The sequence below is a fragment of the Equus caballus genome, chromosome 5 (genome assembly GCF_041296265.1).
Source record: "Equus caballus isolate H_3958 breed thoroughbred chromosome 5, TB-T2T, whole genome shotgun sequence".
NCBI lineage: Eukaryota > Metazoa > Chordata > Mammalia > Perissodactyla > Equidae > Equus > Equus caballus.
This window is the reverse complement of record NC_091688.1, coordinates 100,782,066-100,799,108: the sequence shown is the minus strand read 5'-3', so window position 1 is coordinate 100,799,108 and position 17,043 is coordinate 100,782,066. Positions and strand designations below refer to the sequence as shown.

General features: G+C 43.9%; 1 protein-coding gene and 1 long non-coding RNA gene across 16 annotated transcripts in view; one reads left to right on the top strand and one right to left on the bottom strand.

Annotated features, from left to right (window-relative positions):
• Positions 1–17,043, top strand: part of DNAJC6 (DnaJ heat shock protein family (Hsp40) member C6) — a 135,162-nt gene that overhangs the window by 42,269 nt on the left and 75,850 nt on the right. The window contains exon 1 of one of the 15 annotated variants that reach the window (XM_023641942.2): positions 2,231–2,813. The exons of 10 other annotated variants lie outside the window; for them this stretch is intronic. In XM_023641942.2, coding sequence (XP_023497710.1) covers positions 2,519–2,813 — 295 coding nt within the window. In that variant the 5' untranslated portion in view covers positions 2,231–2,518. Of the gene's footprint in view, positions 1–2,230; positions 2,814–3,119; positions 3,240–9,478; positions 9,634–10,523; positions 10,817–17,043 lie in introns of those variants that run through there. 4 more of the 15 variants (XM_070268904.1, XM_070268911.1, XM_070268909.1 and 1 more) reach the window with 4 other exon arrangements.
• LOC138924350 (uncharacterized) lies at positions 651–2,353 on the bottom strand. Its single transcript, XR_011439376.1, has 2 exons — positions 2,166–2,353; positions 651–1,176 (listed from the first exon to the last, which is right to left on the bottom strand). It is a non-coding gene; the product is annotated as an uncharacterized lncRNA (long non-coding RNA).

Here is a 17,043-nt window from a genome sequence, read left to right as displayed (position 1 = left end):
TAAGTGAACTCTATGAATTTGATCTTTAGGATAGTAAAGAAAACTTTAGTGTTGAAATTGGTGTATATTCCAGCTTAAGCCCCAAGCTAGTTTCTAGACTGTTGTAAATTAATCTGGCTATTGTATTTTCTTGTCTTAATATGTTCTTTGTGTCCCTAATTTTGTAGGGTTATTAATAATTTTAATTGATTTATGATAAATTAAGTGTAAAGACAAAAAAAAGATAGTCCCTGTATCCCATTCATGTTTTTCTTAAAATTTGTAAACTGGGGAGATAGATATCCAAAAATACAAGGCATATGTTTCATCTATAATTTCTTCCAGCAGTATGTCTGCAACTCTGAAAACAGTTGAGCAAAAATAACTGAGTACTCTTTTTTGAAAATAATTTTCCCTTTTCAAAAATAGTGTTCTCTAAATCCTCTTAATCCAGTGATTATAAATCCAGAATTTGTCAAGGCACAGATGGACACGAAGTATTTACTCTCCCCGGGGGTCAGTAATGACTTAGAAGAGAAGGAGAAGTTCAGGAAAAGGCTATTTAAAATGTTGCTGGAAAAGATCTAGTTGCTAGACTTTACAGAGTATTACTTCAGTCGAGTAACTAAAATTGCTCAATGCAATAGATTTGGAAAATGGAAAGTAGAAACTTTGTGTTTGAAATTTTATTACAATTTTAACTGCCACCACTCAAGTTGTTTGGTCTTGTTGTAAAAGAGTATTAACTGTGATTTGTGATTCTGGTCAGACCACACCTTCATCAGATAATGCGGTTAGGAAAGCAACTGGTCGGAGAATTTTGGTCTTCCCAGGACTGAAGGGATCTTGAAGACAGCACTCTTGGCCTCAACTGATTCATGCTTTTCCTACAAGAATTTGCATTTGAAAAGGTCTCTCAATCCAATTGCTTTATTTTATGTAGACATATGTAGAGCTAGAGATTCCAGGAAACTCTTTGGGTCCCACAGGATTTGGGCTGAAGCCTCTTACGTGCTATAGTTTGATTTTGTGTCCTTAAGTGATGAAAATAACAGCAGCAAGAGAAAGCCATGAAAGCAAAGCTGGCTTCGTGTGTGGGCTTAGGCAAATTTTACAGACATGCACTTTTTTCTTGCTTTGGTGATGAAACTCTGTCAAATGACTTTTGAAAAGCTCCTCACTTACTCATTGCAAATCCTAAAAGAGAAAAGGATCATTTTTTAAACAAGATTTTCACCTGGTCTTCAACTGAAATGATGAAAATAAGGGATCCTTCTGTGATCTTATTATTTTAGGTGAAAATGAACATTTGGTAATTGCATTTTGAGACTTAACAGAGTTATATTCAGGTTTTGTAAGCCTTGAAACTTACGCAGTGTTGGGGGCCCTCTTTAAGAATAAGAATACAAAATCACTCATATAAAATTGGGTACACATCCTTGAAAGAGACTCTGTAAGAAAGGGGCCCTGACTTTTAAGCTTCACTAACTTCGTGATAAATTCTCCTCTGAGAATGAGGGGCTGCTTTCTTTGCTCAGAATTATGAAACAAAAAAAAGGGGAGGAGGCTAGAGAATGGAAAGAAATTCCTTGTCTAGCCTCTTTCCCAACCATCCCCTCAGGCCAGCTGAGTGGTATAGTCTTTTCTCCAGGTCCCAAGGTGAGTGATATCACAACCAAAACTACACCTGATTCAACCTTGCCGGCCCCCACCCCCCATTATTCCTTCGACAAATAGTTCCTAAAGAGGCACGTCTACTCACTAGGCGAAATGGACCCTAACTGCCTCCTAGCGTTAGAACAGCCAGCTCTTTGATACCTCACTTAGGGATCATCCCCATTCTGGGAAATGTGCACAATACTACTGTTTCTTTCTGTCCTAGCGTACATGTAAGCGTGGCATTTAACATGCGTTCTTTTTCTGCTCAATTGAGTTACCAGTCAGTTCCCCAGGACGGTCACCGTCGGCGTGGCTTTGACTTGCCGAATCTTCTAGCAAAGATAGGCTAAGTTATACGAAATGGGCGTGTCTGGGTCTTACCAAGAAACACCCTCATCCCCAAAGCTTACCAGGCAGACACCCAGCCCCTTTCTTCCTCACCTCACGCGGGACAATACCCTCCCTCCCACCCTGCCGCATTTTCCACCTTCAGCCCCCCTCCCCGAGAATCTCGCCTCCCCTACTACCTCTCTTTTCTTCCCTCCCCGTAGGCCAGCCGCGCTTGGAGCTGCCCTGCTGCGCGGCGGGGCGACGCGGCGACACCTATAGGATTGCTTCCGGGCATTCCCCAGACAGAGGGTGGCTGGCCCGGGGCCCGGAGCTCGGCAGGGCCGGCGGCTCGGCGTTGGCGGCACCGAGGACGCGCGCACCCGCCGCCCGCCCGCCAGCCCGCCCGCGCCCTCCCTCCCTTCGTCGCTCGCTCGCGCGGGGCGCCCAGAACCACGCTCTGCCCAGGGCGGTGGCTTCGCCGCGCCCCGCAAAGCTCTTCTCCGGTGGCCTCTCCCTCTTTCCCTCTTCTCTGCGTCATGTCGGGCACTTGATGGTTTTTTACCTTTTTAAATTCTCCCTTTCGCCCTTTGCACCTCCCACCTCCCCCTTCGTCTCCCAGAGTGATTTTTTTCCCCCTTCTCTGGGCTTGCCCATGAGCCTCCTCGGGAGCTACCGGAAAAAGACCAGCAACGATGGTTATGAATCCTTGCAGCTGGTGGACAGTAACGGGGACTTAAGTGCGGGGAGCGGCGGGGGAGGCGGCAAGCCGAGAGCGCACGGCGGGGCGGCGGCGCGGAGTCCCGCCCGGCAGCCTCAGGACCGCGCCAGCACCATGGACAGCTCAGGTAGCGCGGCGGGAGGGAGCGCCCCCAGGAACGCGCCGGCCCTGCAGACGCGGCCCAGCCCCCTGCCCGAGGCTCCCGGCCCCGGCCTGGGAGAGGGCTGGACGGGGGCGGAGGCATTTAATACCACCAGGGTGTCGTGTCTCTAATTTCTCCAGTCCAGGGAGCTAGGAAATGTTAGATCAGTCCGGAGGCCCAGTGACCGTAGCGAGCGCCTCTTAATCTCGCTGGGCTGCTGAGTACACCAGCTGGGGGCGGCGCGGGGAGGAGAAAGGGGAGGGGAGGAGGGGACGGGAGAGCGGAGGGGGTGGCGCGAGGCGCGGCTGGGAAGGAAGGCGGGGAGAGGAGGCAGCAGCTTTCCTGCCCAGCTGGATGAGGGGGAGAGGTGAAGGAGCAAGTGCGTTGGTTGTTTTTAAAGCCTGCAGGACGGTATTTGTTCCAGTTAGGATTCTCGTAATGCTGATGTTATTTGCAGTTCTTTAAAGCTCTGCTGCTTCTCAACTCTGCTGTCTCCTAGGGTTAATGCTGTTACCTTTCTTGAGCAGTTTTCACCTGGGGATTTGGAGCCCTTTTACACAGATTGTGCGGTTTGCACAATGAAGTTTATTTCATCTGCTGTTGGCTTTGATCTCGTTTATCCTTTTGCATCGAGTGTACTAATGTTTCACAACCTTTACATGTAATGAAAATGGAAATTCCTCTAAACTTTGTGTCTGGGCTTGCAACCATCTTTCATAAAGCGTTTTACTAAGTTGAATTTCTCTCTTGAAAATGCTCTTTTAGCGATTTCCATAGGAAAACAGTCATTTAATATATCCATGTGGAAACAGGAGTATTACTATAGCTGTTTGCCTACCTTTTCAAGGAACCAGAATCAGAGGATTGTTTACATAGAGATAATTTATAATTGAAGTGCTCAGTGGTTTGAGCTACATTGCTGACTTTAATACTGGTCAGCTGAGGACTCCAGAGGAAAGATTCATGTTGGGTTGTTTGGGAAGTAATGAAACCAAACTGAATTTAATTCCTGCACTTTGCAACAAATGCTTTTTTCCTTTTAATCATGTAAAAGCTCTCCCTGAGCTACCAGTTTCTATTTCCTCATCCCATAAGTGGGATGAAATATTGTCCATGGATGTTCAAGTGCCCTGGCCTGAGAAGGAATTTTACCCATAGAATCTCTTATTGAAGTTAAATAAGGTATTTGTGGGATGTTCTCTGAGGACCGTTTTAAATTAAAGCTAAAATCATCCCAAAGGGACTGATAGTTTCAAAGACTTTGGTGTTGATATTGTATGTGGTTATTTGGTTTATGTTTTTCCAAATCTGTGCTATATCAAAGTCCCAACCATCTTTTGACTGGATGTGATCTTCTTTAAATCGTAAAAAGAGATTCTTGTCCTCCAGTGATGCTGCTGTAATCCTTTCTGGAAAATAGTGAGTGTGTAAACATGTAAATGAAAGCGAACGGTTTCCAAATGAGTGTGGAGGAGCACTACATCAGAAAATGAAATTTTGTGTATTTTTACAGGGATTTTCATTTAAGAATTGGAATTTGTTTCTAAAGTATGTTACATTCTAGAAAAAATACAACATGTGTTTTCTGAGTCCTTATATGCCAGGCATGCACTAAGCACCGTGGGGGAGATGCTAATGAATGAGGCACTTGTGGCCTCTAGGGGGCAGTCATTTAATAGGGGCAGTAATTCCAACACAGAGCAGCCCTTGGTAAGTCCTGGATTTTTGAGAATTGTCTTTTTCACTAAAGCAGACTTTTTCAAAAGGTTTAGAGAAGAATGAATCACCTTGATAAACTGTTGTAATGGGAAAACAATTTTATTAAGAATATTGTTATCTCTAAAGCGTTTTTGCTAGGACTTGCTTCTTCAACTTGATCAAACGAGCACTATGTGAAGAGCTTGCAGGTTGGGATGTCCCCTGACCCCACACACACACTCTTTCTGGTTAGGGGAATGCCGGGGCTTTGTTGTGGCAGTACCGTGTATCTTATGACTATGCTGATGTGTATTTGCAGTTGAAAGTGCAGTTGGGGAAGATGCTGTTTTTTGGTTTGGATGAGGAATTGGGCCCTAAGAGTGGTGTTTATTTTAGTGGGTTGCAAATTTCTTTTGCTAGAGCAACTATTCTGTCTTGTCTAAGTATTGCTGTTTCTTCTAAGATCCTCAAAGAGTGGCCTTGTGCAGTGTAATTGTATCCATTTGCTTAAGATATTTAATTAAATTCATGGATCATTTCTAAAGCAGCATTAATCTGCCCATTTACTCAACTGATTGGACTGTGACATGCTGGATAGGATAGGTGGTTCACGGGCTTTTGCTGTTACAGATGTTTATGAATGGAAAAGTATGTTGAGGTCCCTCTAGAGAATTTAAAGCTTAGTCTTAATAATACCTTATGCTTATATAGCTATTTATAATAAATAGAACACTTATCTTATTTTCTTTCCCCAGAATTCTCTTAGGTAAGGTAAGCAGCATACGTCTGTGCCTAGAGACTTGGGATCGAACTTCTGCACTATTGTTATGAGCTGTAAAACCTAGAGAAAATGCAAGCCTCTTTTCCATTTATAAAAGGAGAATCGTAACAGTTGTTCTTACCATAGAGTTTTAGTTTGAGGCTTAAAACAACAGGAGAATACATTTGCAATTTTTCTTCACTTTGCTGTATGTGCTTTTCCAATCAGATGAGGAAACTGATTCTTAGAGACGGTAGGAGACTTGTTCAGGGTAAAATAGCTACCTAGTGACAGCCAGATACGGATCTTCTGACTCTAAGGTCCAAGTTTTTCCTGTTTGAATTAAACTGTCTTTCTGTGTAGGCATAATATCAACTGATTGTTGAAATGGAAACAATATTATCTACTTTGATTTCCCTTCCGTTTTTAGATAAAAGAGTGACAGATGTTCAGAGAAGTGTAATGACTTTCTACGTCAACAGACTCTCAAGCGGTAGATTCCGGAGCAGGCCCCTCGCCAGATGTGTCTTGCAGAGCTGTCTGCCTGCCCTGGCTCACTTTCTCTCCATTCGAATTATTCTCGAGAAAAGATTGTCATTCAGAGGTCGTCCTCTCATATCCCAAATGGCACTGCAGCTATTGCACTTCATTAGCTCCGAAGCCCGGTGTTGCTTTCATGTGCATTTCACCTTCCACAGAAAGTAGAACCCACAAACGGAGAACTCCTAATTTTGAATCACTGAAGTGTCCCAACATTAGGCTTTACTTACCAGGTTCATAATGACAAGCCATAGAATAGCAGGAATTTTCAAGTGTATGGATAATGAAGAATACTGAAACACTTCCCTATTTAGTGTGAATCTGGTTGGAATCAAAAATTATCTTTAACCAATACTATCCTAGGTCGTGTTTAACCGTGGCATCCACATTTGGAATTGGACTTTAACATTATGAAATACTTTTCTGGATAACTTCATACTTCATTGAAATATTATAAGCATATACATACTAATATTCCTTACTTAGGAATACCCACTCATTTAAGGGTATTGTAGGTTGAAGGCAGAGTTGATTTATCTAACTTATTTAATGTGTGGCTAAAGTTTGAATGTTTCTGGTTAACCATTTAAGGATGCACCTCTCAAATTTATGGCACGGAGACTGCCAGATTTCATAAACTTAGAAGGGGAATCCCTCGAACCAAGTCTCTGAAAGATGGCCGTGTAGTCTGTGAGGTACCACTTCTGATGGAGCTACCACCATCTTCTCAGGCACTGCCTTTGGACTGTTCTCATCACTACAGAGCTCTTTGTTTTATTTAGGCAAAATCAGCCTTTCAGCCTTCTAGATACAAAATAAATCCAATCCTTCGTCTGCATGGCAGCCCTTTGACAATTAGAGAACAGATCCTTTTTCTCCTCTTAGCCAAGTTCTCTTCTTTTCTAGGCTAATCAAACCTAGGTTCTTCACTTTTTTTCCCCTTACATAGATTGATTTCCATATAATTATCCTAAGCTTTGAGAATAATTTTTTTAACTTTGTATAACAAAGTTTTTCATCAATTTTTATTATAAAAGTTTTCTAAGCTCTTGCTTAAAAAGAATTAAAGATTACATAAAGGAATAAAATGAAAAATATAAAAAAAGATGCCCTCACCTCTCTCTGATTCTTTAGGCCCTTGCCTTGGAGATAACCCATATTGAAAGTGGGTGTAAACATGTATATATATATATGTGTGTGTATATGTATAAGATTAAAATTGTAATAAGATACAAACTCAAAGTTGTAACCATGTACATTTATATACATTATTCAGTAATGCTTAATGATAAAAATAGCTACAATTTAATGATTGCAATGAGAGATTGTGCTAAACACTGTACATATGTTATCTTATTTAACCCTCATAAAAATTCTTTAAGGTAGGTGATAGTTACTTTCCTCTTATAGTTGAATAAACCACACAGAGAGGTTAAGCAAGTTGCCTGAAGTCACACAGGCTCTACTCATTCTATTCTATCCTGAGTAAAATGCCATAGAGAAATGCCCATCGGACTGCAAGTAAAGAATTTAGTGGCGAATGTTTCTCTTTGCTTCTTTTCCCTTCTTTCTTTGTCTGAGCTAACTGAAATGAGTGCAGTTGATTTTCACTTTGAATCTTGTGAAATAAGACAAATCTCTCCTTGACTGAAATATAACATAAAGAGTTTGAAAATGCTGGAAATGAAGGAGACTGAAAAAAAGCGATATTGAATAAGATTGGTTAAAGCCTGATAGGACATTGCGAGAAAAACGTAATTGGTGCAGCTTTATAAATTTATGAAACAGTATCTTTCCAATGAAAATGAGTCCCCACTGCTCTCAGATTAAAGTCCAGAGTATTCTTATCTGGACGTCAGAGGTCCGTCACGGTACCTCTGCAAGCCGGCCCAACAGAACTTCTTTTCCTTTGTCCACTGGTAAGTCCCCCCACCCCATCTCTGTGCCTTTGCACACAGTGCCCCTCAGCTCAGGCCGACTTCTCCTACAGCCATCCAGTCACTCCTCCAGGTCGTTCGTCCACTCTTCAGGACTTGGCTTTGATATCCTTAAACCCTATAGGCTGCATGAGCTGGCTGTGCTCCATGCTCCTGCAGCAGCCTGTGTGGCCCTGTCATGGTTCTCATCACATTGAGCTGGGATGTGTTGCCTGGCCTGTCCCTCCCTCTGGACTGTAAGTAAAGTTCAGAGCCAGGCTGGGTCTTACTCACCTTTGGACTCTTGTCACTGCTTGGCATTTATTAGGAGCCTGATAAACACTCGTTGGATGAATGAAAACATGAACGGATTTTGAATTTTTAAAAAGGGCATTTATAATTAAATGTGCCCATCCAAACCTAAAAATAAGCATACAGCTAGATTTTAACAGAAATGAGGCCAGTCTTGAAAGAAGTGAAACTGTTGGCAGAAAGCTAGACCAATTCGGTAATCAGCCTTTTTCATGTGCAAGGACACTGGAGGAGAGAGAGACGATGGATACGTAGTCCGGGACCCCTTAGAGCTTTATAACATGAAAATGTAAGAAAATAATTAGCTCATCAAAAGACGCTGCTTTCTTGACCCAAAAATGCAATCTATTGTGTGATTCATTATCAAGGTAACTTTTTTCAGCAGGAAAAAAACACATTTTTTTTTTTTCTTTAGGGAGTAACAGTAGATGTCTTTTGTCTGTAGATCTGTGTGTTTCTTCATTGGTATCACTAGGTTTGACTCTTAGCTATTTTCAGGTTTAATAAAAACTCTTTGTATCACCTTTGGCCATCTGCTGTTGTATGTAAGCTCTATGGTGAGTTACTGCTTTTTATAACCTGTACTGATCATCTTGAACTCTTTGTGGAAAGAATCTATAATTTTAGATGGATTGAAGAATCCTGGAGTTTAGATTGTGCATTTCCTCATTGGCAAAACTTGTAACTCAGGGAAAAAACTAAGTTATAGTTATTGTATGTTAAACAGTGTCTCTTGGCATTTACTTGGAAGGTTTTGACAGAGCAGCTAAACGTCTGAAGAAGAAGTCCTTCACGCTCCAAGGAATTAAGAAATCTCATAGCACATGCCAAGAGATCTGGCAATTTCTACTACCTTTAATTGCTTTACTTGACATGTGACAGGCCATAGTCTAGATCCAAAATATCTTTTTATTTCAGTAATGCATCAAAGCATAATTTAAAAAGGTGCTAGGGATAGAAATTAAAATTCACCTGTGTGTGGTGTTAACAATGCAAATAACCCCACCAAGAAAGTGGTCAGATGACCCAGGGCTCTCTGTGCAGTGTTGGGTTTGCACGTGCAGAGAGTTACTGCTGGCATGCTGCAGCGTGGCACTCTACCTGGTGGCTGGCGAGTTTGTTTGGCATATGTTGTAAGCCACTTCCTGAGTTTAGAAATGTTATGCTGTGAAAGAAGTGCACGTTGGAATTGGGTAGATGTGGCAAAAGGCAGGGTGGATAAGTGGTACAATCACAGACATATGAAGTGCTCTGGGGGTGCAGAAGAAGGAGCCATAATTTCAACCAGAAGGATTGGGGAAGGCCTCAGTGGAAAGTGATGTTTGTGCCAGAAGTCAGTAGGTGGAGAAGAAAAGGAAGGTTGTTTCGGGCTGGGGGCTGAGGCACAGTGGCGTCATCATCGTGCACAGCGTGCTGAAAGAGCTGCATTTAGGCCTGGGAGCTGGAGCCCATGCGGGTGGGAAGTGCAGTAGTGCATGGCTCTGGGAAGACAGCTTGAACCCAGATCAGAGCGAGCCTGCTGAGGAGGTTGGACTTTATCTGTCGGCAATGGGAGGACGCTGAAGGTTCGGGAGCAGGGGTAAGGCAGGGCTGACTTGTCTAACAGGCATATGCCTAGGGAACACAATAATTCTAAGGCCCACAAAAGTGATTTAATTTCTTTTAAAAACCAGAATAAAATAAATAAGTATAACAGTAAGCAGTTCATCTTTATGCCAATGCAATAAAAAATATATTAATATATATAATTGTTTTTCAATTATATATATTAATGGGCACACGAAGGCCGAAGTGCCCAGGGCCCATGGAGCCCCAGGGAAAAGAAAGGAAGATGAGAGCCCAGGAGGTGATTTGCTGCTGGGTAAAGGATGGGTCCCCTCTGTGGTTCCCTACTGTGCCCTGGCAGCATCAGGCTTCCCTGAGATGCTAGTTGAAAACACAGATTCCTGGGCCCTAGGGGTTTCTGCTTTGGCTAAGGAGAGAGGGGGCATACGGAAAGAGAGAGCGTGTGCCTGAGCACAGGGAGCCCAAGTGAACGGCAGGTAAGCTGATGACCTGAGAAACGATGAGGGCCCAACCAGGGCAGTGCCAGGGAGACTGTGGAAGGAAGAGGCAGCCCTGGAAAGCACAGCACAGAAGGATGGACTGACCCACAACTGACCACATATGGGATGGGAGGTGTGGGGAGAGGAGGACGCATCTCCAGTCTTGGCCAGAAGTGGAAAAGGTGAGCAACTGGTTTTCCAGCTGCCAGTGCCCCACGAGCATGCTTGTGGAGGAGCTGAATAGACTGTCAGTTCGGCACAACGCCTCGGCAGGCTTCAGCTCTTCCGTGGGCTGCCCGTTAGGCTGTGTAGATCTCCAGGAGGGTGCTGTGGAGAGGCTGGGGTGGGGCGGCAGGAGCAGGGTTTGTGTTTGCCTCGGGGAGGAGCAAGGTACTCAGTAGAAATGCTGGAACTGGAGCTCTGTGGCACTGGGCTGAGTCAGACCTGAGGCCGGAGGGCAGGACAGGGGTAGGGTAGCCAGCCTGCCCTTAAGCCATTCTCACTGGGCAAGCCCTAGGCTCTGGTTTCTTGCTTGGTGATGGAGCTCAGGAAGAAAGCTCAAACACCAGAGGAACTTGGAAGATGATTATTGAAGCAGGAATTCTTGGTCTCTATGGAAACAGACAAGTGCCTGAGAAAACCCTGACCCCAGGAGTTCTCCAGGACTGCCCCATACCGCATTTGGCTTCTTGAGCGTGCAGTGAAAATCTTAGCAGGGTAACAGTCCTCCTTCTCTCACCCCTTGCTCTCCCTTCCCTTCCTCCCTCTTCTGCAGTCCTCCTTTCTCTCTTCTCTTCTTTCTTCCTCTTCTTTCTTCTTCTCCTCTGTCTCCATCTCCAACTTCCTTGTGCCTCTCTCTCCTCCTCTGCTTCCACTGCTCTTCCGCTCCCTTCTTCTCTCTGCTCCTCCTTTTTCCTGTCTGGTCTCCTCCCTTCTCCCCAGGCAATGAGTCAGCATATTTGGGGGACTTGGAGCCCCAAGCCACAGGAAGGTGTGTGGATGGCTAGGGTTTGGGGGTGTGTGTGTGTGTGTGTGTGTGACTTAGATCCCAGCCAGCTGCATGTGGTCTGATAGGTGTGAGCGCTGGTGTCACCTTCCAATTTTGGGAATTGCATCTGACCTACCTAAAATTCCATTTGCTGTTTCAATTAGCATAGTGTTCCACGCTGTGACTTGGTGATGAGAGGTTTTATAAGCCTCCATACCAGAGGTAGCTGCGTTTTATTCAGATGAAAGGAGGAATTTTACTTACTAATTCCCAACTAGGGAGTGCAAGATAATAGCTCGCCAGTTTCCCCTCCCTGTCTCTCCTGCTCACCCCTGCAGGAGAGCACATCTTCCCTCCCCTCCCCTCTTGCTGAAGACTGGATAATTTGCTCTGTTTTCAACCCTTCCAAGTCCAGTTGGTGGATGCCATTGAGCCGTGGGGGCATTAGGGAATCACGAGTCAGAAAACCCAGATTTAAGCTCTCGCTTTGTCATTTACAAGCTGTGACCTTGGGCGGGTCGTTCAAATGAGAAAAGTCATACTGACTCAGCCTCTTTCACAGGCAAGGTGAGATGTGGGAAGATAGATGAAAGCACTTCGCAGTGTTAACTCTTCCTTTCACGTGTCTCCCGGCTACCTGCTGCGCCGGCACTGTACCAGTACGGGAGTCGGTGGACACGGCAGAGACAGATACAGCCTGGGCGCTTATAAGTGTACATGATGGTGCAGCAGCCATCCCACAAGCCAGCGTTCAGAGATCACCGGTTCTGTGGCATGCTGACTGCCGCAGGTGGCTAGACGGAGGAGGAGAATGCAGGGGGGTGGTAGGGGGAGGGAGGTCTGACTAACCGACAGAGGCCGATCAGGAACGCCTTTCTGAGGAGACAGCGTTGGAGCTGACACCTGAAGAAACAGAAGAAATAGAAGCAAACTGAAAAAAGCGAAAGGAAGCAGCGCTGGGTGTGGAGCGTTTCAAGTACTAGGCACAGCACGTGCAAAGGCCAGGAACGGGGAGGAAGCTTTGCAGAAAGGCACGTGTCACAGGCGGAGCTGGCACTCCATGAGCCGGCAGGGAGGGACGGCAGACGAGTCTGAGTTGTGTGTTTGAGAGGCCATCGCCGCTACTGCATTAAGGAAGAATTTGAGGCGATGTCACAGGCGTTCCAGCTTGTAGGCAGGACTTGTGCACCATGGAAGTCGAGGTCAGCAACTGTGCTGTTCAACGTGAATGTCAGCCTTCTCTTTTTCAAGTTCAAATGGACTAACATTTTCACAGCATCTTAGTGTTGGCAACATGCTTTTTGGTACCCCATCATTTTTAGTTCTTACAATTATCCAGGGAAGAGGTGGCAGTAGCAACGTTTTAGAGATGAGAACCTCTGTTAAATTCAACCAGTTGACACGCAGCTGAGCCAGCAGTAGGGCCCAGGTCTTCTGTCATGTTGGGGTGTGACAGAGATTGCAAGGGAGGGGAATTGAGATCTTGGGCAGCTAGTGGCCAAGAGGTATCAGCTACTTTAGGAAGAGTCAAGCTGGAGGAATAGAACAGGAAAAAATGGGGTTTAACTGCTGGCAGAATTGGCTTACGTTGCCTCAAAAAGTGTAGCAGGATTTCACTTTAATTATGGGTCTTAAAATCCAACCATTAAAACCACGAATGGGGTAGGGGCCTGGCTTTGTGTCTCCGTGTGCCAGGACACAGCTATCTCCATTGTGCCCCTCACTGGCACACACAGCCTGGAAGGCTCTCTCACACTGTCTTCTTCTGTGAGCTTCTGTGGTTGTAACAGAAGACGCTTCTATTTCGTATGTTGCTTTGTTTTCAAGCCATTGCATGAGAGCCGGGCTTCTTGTCTTTTAAAGCCCAAAAACGAAACAAAACAAACCCCCGTTTTTGTTTATAGCAGCGATACATATTCATGAAAAGAAAATTTAAGACAATTCAGACAGTGGTATAAAAATGAAAGTAAAAGTCCATTTCCTTTCTCCCCAACTTTTAGTCCTGCTCTCCAGATGTAATTAATGTTAATGGTTTCTTGTGTACACTTACAGATTCTCTATACATATGCAAGCTTAGACACAACCACATAGACGCATACAGATTGCTGCACACCTGCACATGCATTTTCACACACTCATGGATAATGTATACCTGTATGTCCTGGAATCCTTCTCCATATGCTGTTATGTAACTTGATTTTTACTTAACACTATGTCTTAGATGACTTTCTACATTAATACCTAGACATGCACGTCATTTTCTCTAAAGATTGCTTTGAATTCTACTGTCCTAGCTCCTCTATTGATAGGCAGTAAATGTCTTTGAACATATATTTTTGTATATCGTATATGTGGTGCACCCGTGCACTGCATTCTTACGGGTGGAATTTCTAGGAGAGAGAGTGTATGCACTTCACACTGTGATAGATTTGCCAGATTGCTGTTTCAGAACTTGTACCGACTTAAATTTCTACTAACTGTGTGTGAGACTACTTGTTTTCTGACATCCTTGTCAAAGCTGAGTATTATCAAACTTCTTAATTTCTGGCAGTCTCGTAAGTGAGAATTAGTGGTGATGATTTGTTTAAAACTGGCATTAGATGTTGATACTTCTGTAAGTTATTTTTATTTTTGGAAATGGGTTTTAATTACTTTTTATTACATAGGTAATACATATTTGGGGCAAAACAATTTAGAAAATGCAGAAAAGCATGAAGAAAAACTAAAAACATCTGATAAACTTGTTTTCATGGATGACCATTGTTAGTAGTTTGGAATATGTCTTTCTGTGTCTTATCTATGCGTAGAGTGTGAATGAAAATATTGTCTTGGCTCTCCATTGATTGTGGCTGCTAGTTTTGTTGTAGAAGACCATCATGGGGCAGTGGAGAGAGTGCTGGAGTTGGAGCTAGTGGCTGGTCAGATTCAAGTTTTGACATCACTGACTAGCTTTGTGACCTTGGGCAAGTCATTTTACCACTCCGAGCCCCTCTGTGAAAAAGATAATGCCTTTCTCATCACATTATTAGGAAAATCAAATGAGATAAGGTATAGAAAATTGCCTAGTGCATTCTCTGCCCTATAGTAGATGCTTGATAATTGTTGGCTGTCTCAAGAGGTTGAAGCTAAGTGAGGCCTCATTGGGAATCTTTTATTATCCTGAAGTTTCTTCAAGGTGGATCATTCTACTCCCTTCATTTTACAAGGTTCTGAGCATTTTCTTCATTATATTCATTCTGAGATCGTTCATAAGCTTTAAGGCAAATTCGTGGTCATCGTGTGGTCCTCATAAGTGTGTGTCTCTTTGTGACTGCCTCCAAGTTGAGGCAGTTGGCGGGCTTGACACGTCACGGGGTGCTCAGGACAGCCCAGTTTAAGGAGAATTTTGAGAGTGGAGGATGAAACCCAGGAACTTCCCAAGGATGAAAGGACACCAGCACTTATGTTCTAAGCGTGATTAGGATTGCTTGTTTTTCTTTATCTTTATTTATTCTTTCCCAGTGTTGTTACAAAAACTCATTCATGTAAAGCCATAGTTCTCAATGAGAGACTATTTTATGCACCCTCACCAACATCTGGCAATGGCTGGAGACATTTTTGGTTGTCACGGTTTGGGGGGGTTGTTACTAGCTTCTCGTGGGTAGAGGGCAGGGTGCTGGTAAGCATCCTACAATGCACAGGACAGCTCCACACGATGAAGAACTATCTGGCCCCAAGCGTCAGTAGTGCGAAGGCTGAGAAACCTTGATGTAAAAGGAATGAATATATTGGTTAAGAGATGAAGGTAGCAAATGTGGTGAAGTATGCATCCATGGACCCAGCAAGCTGATGGTACCATCAGCGCCACAAATTGAACCATTCCTAAAAGGGATTTCTTCCTGGCTGCAAGAAGGTCCTTTGCTTTTCAGGTGGCTGGTGTGGAAAAGGCCTAAGTTATAAAACTGTTCTGTTTGGCTAGGGTTATTACCTGGAGGCAGAAGAGTCCTAGAAAGTTCAAGTTCGTGTCTCAGTTTCCCTGGAATCCAAGGTAGACTTCCTTTGTTCATTCAGGCATTTATTCATTCAACAAATATTGTTAAGTGACTACCAGCCTGAGAACTATGCTGTGAGATAAAAGAGAAAAAGACACAAAAGCCACAGTATCTGCCTTAGAGGAGCTTAGAAGACAGTATTGTGGTTAAGAACTCAGATCTGCAACTGTGTTTCCAGGGTTCAAATCCTGCCTCTACCACTTGTAATTTACGAGATTCGTGTCCTCATTTTAGGATGAGCTTAAGAATATTTACCTCACATGGTTGTTGTGATGATTAAAATGTTGGCAAACGTAGAATGTTTATCACAGTGTCTAGCTCCATAAAATTTTAATTGCTTTCATTATTTTTCACTACTATTGCTGGAATCTTGGTGCCTTATGGATTTTCTAGGTTAGGGTTTTCAAATTTGATTAGTACTAGATTCCTTTCCTCAATAAAGCCTTACCCAGACTCTCAATAAATGAAATACATGAAAACAGAGCATCTCTAGTTAAAGTAAGGATGGGAGGCTGGAACACGGCTTTCTTGGGAACACTCGCCTCTCTCCCCCAACAGTGGTTTTTTGTGCGTAATGGCAGAACCTGGGGTTGTGTAGAATCTGTTTTGACAACCAGTGATCTCATCCAGTCCACTCATTTTAAGAGTGAGGAAACTGAGACCTGGGGAGAGGAAGTGATTTAAAGAGGGGGTAAGGCAAGGATCTGAGTAACTCTGATGTGCGTGTGCCAAGCACAGAAACGATGCTCTGGGAGGGAGTTCAGAGAAGGCAGAGACAGACTCCTCCTTGGTTAGGTTATATTTAGGGCTGGTTTTGAAGGGTAGGTAGGATTTGAGCATTTCAGACAAAATTGGAAAGAACATTTTCCAAGGAAGAAACAGAATGATAAAAGGATGGAGGAAAAAACATTGGAGTCTTTACCCACGTCTTAGTAAATTATCCTTGGTTGCAAGTAATAAAAGCTTATTTTAAAGCGTCTTAATTGAAACCAAAGGAAGGCACTTGTTGCAAAGTCACAGGGTACTTCTGGGTGCCAGGGTCAGAGAGTGAAGCCCGGCCTCATTTGGACCTAGACGTCCAAAGCTGAGGGCCCCGGGCAGCCCCTCTCTCTAGTGCTTCATGATCTTCTTTTGTTCTCTCCTGTGCATTTGCTTCATCCTTCCTTCTCTCTCGGTAGGGCACCTTTCTTGTCTTCTCTGTGCACATGGCTTCCTCACAGTTCCCAAGTTTACATGTCACTAACTCAAGTGATCAGTCTTCATTGACCATCTGTCTCTGAATCCCAAACTCTAAATCCCAGGAAGAGAGAATCCCGTTGGCGTGCGAGAGGTGGTCCTTGTGCACCTCTCATCCAATGGCTGTAAGGAGAGGGGGAGGTGAGGAGCCTGGCTTGTTCTGTCCACATGGTTGGCCAAGCCCTGCTCAAACTTGAAAAAGATGCAGACTGACCCTCAACTTGCTCCTTTACCATCAGTGGAGACAGGCGTCTGTGTATCTATGACAGAGTATGAGGTAAACAAGGCAGAAGTAAGTGAGTGGGTTGATGAAGGCTTCTCTGAAGAGGGACACGAGTGCTGGCTCTGAAAGGTAGGCAAGATTTCCTCAGGTGGAGAAGGGGCTGATGGAGGACGTTCCAAACAGGAGCTGACTCGAAAGGTGGCAGAACATTAAGTGTTTGAGTAACAGTGAGCAGTTGAGTACCTATATGTGCCATTGACTGCAGTCATTCGTTGAGGACTTGCTCCTTAATGAGGGTATGTTTATGGACTTAACATAGTTAAATTGCTTCTCCCGTGTCATAGAGAATGAAAATATGAACCGTATGTAGAATGTTTCAGCCTTAAATTTTTTTTCTCTATAGTTTCTTCATTTATGCTTTTTCTGCTTGATTCTACAAGGTCAAAAATGACTTTGAGCAAGATTG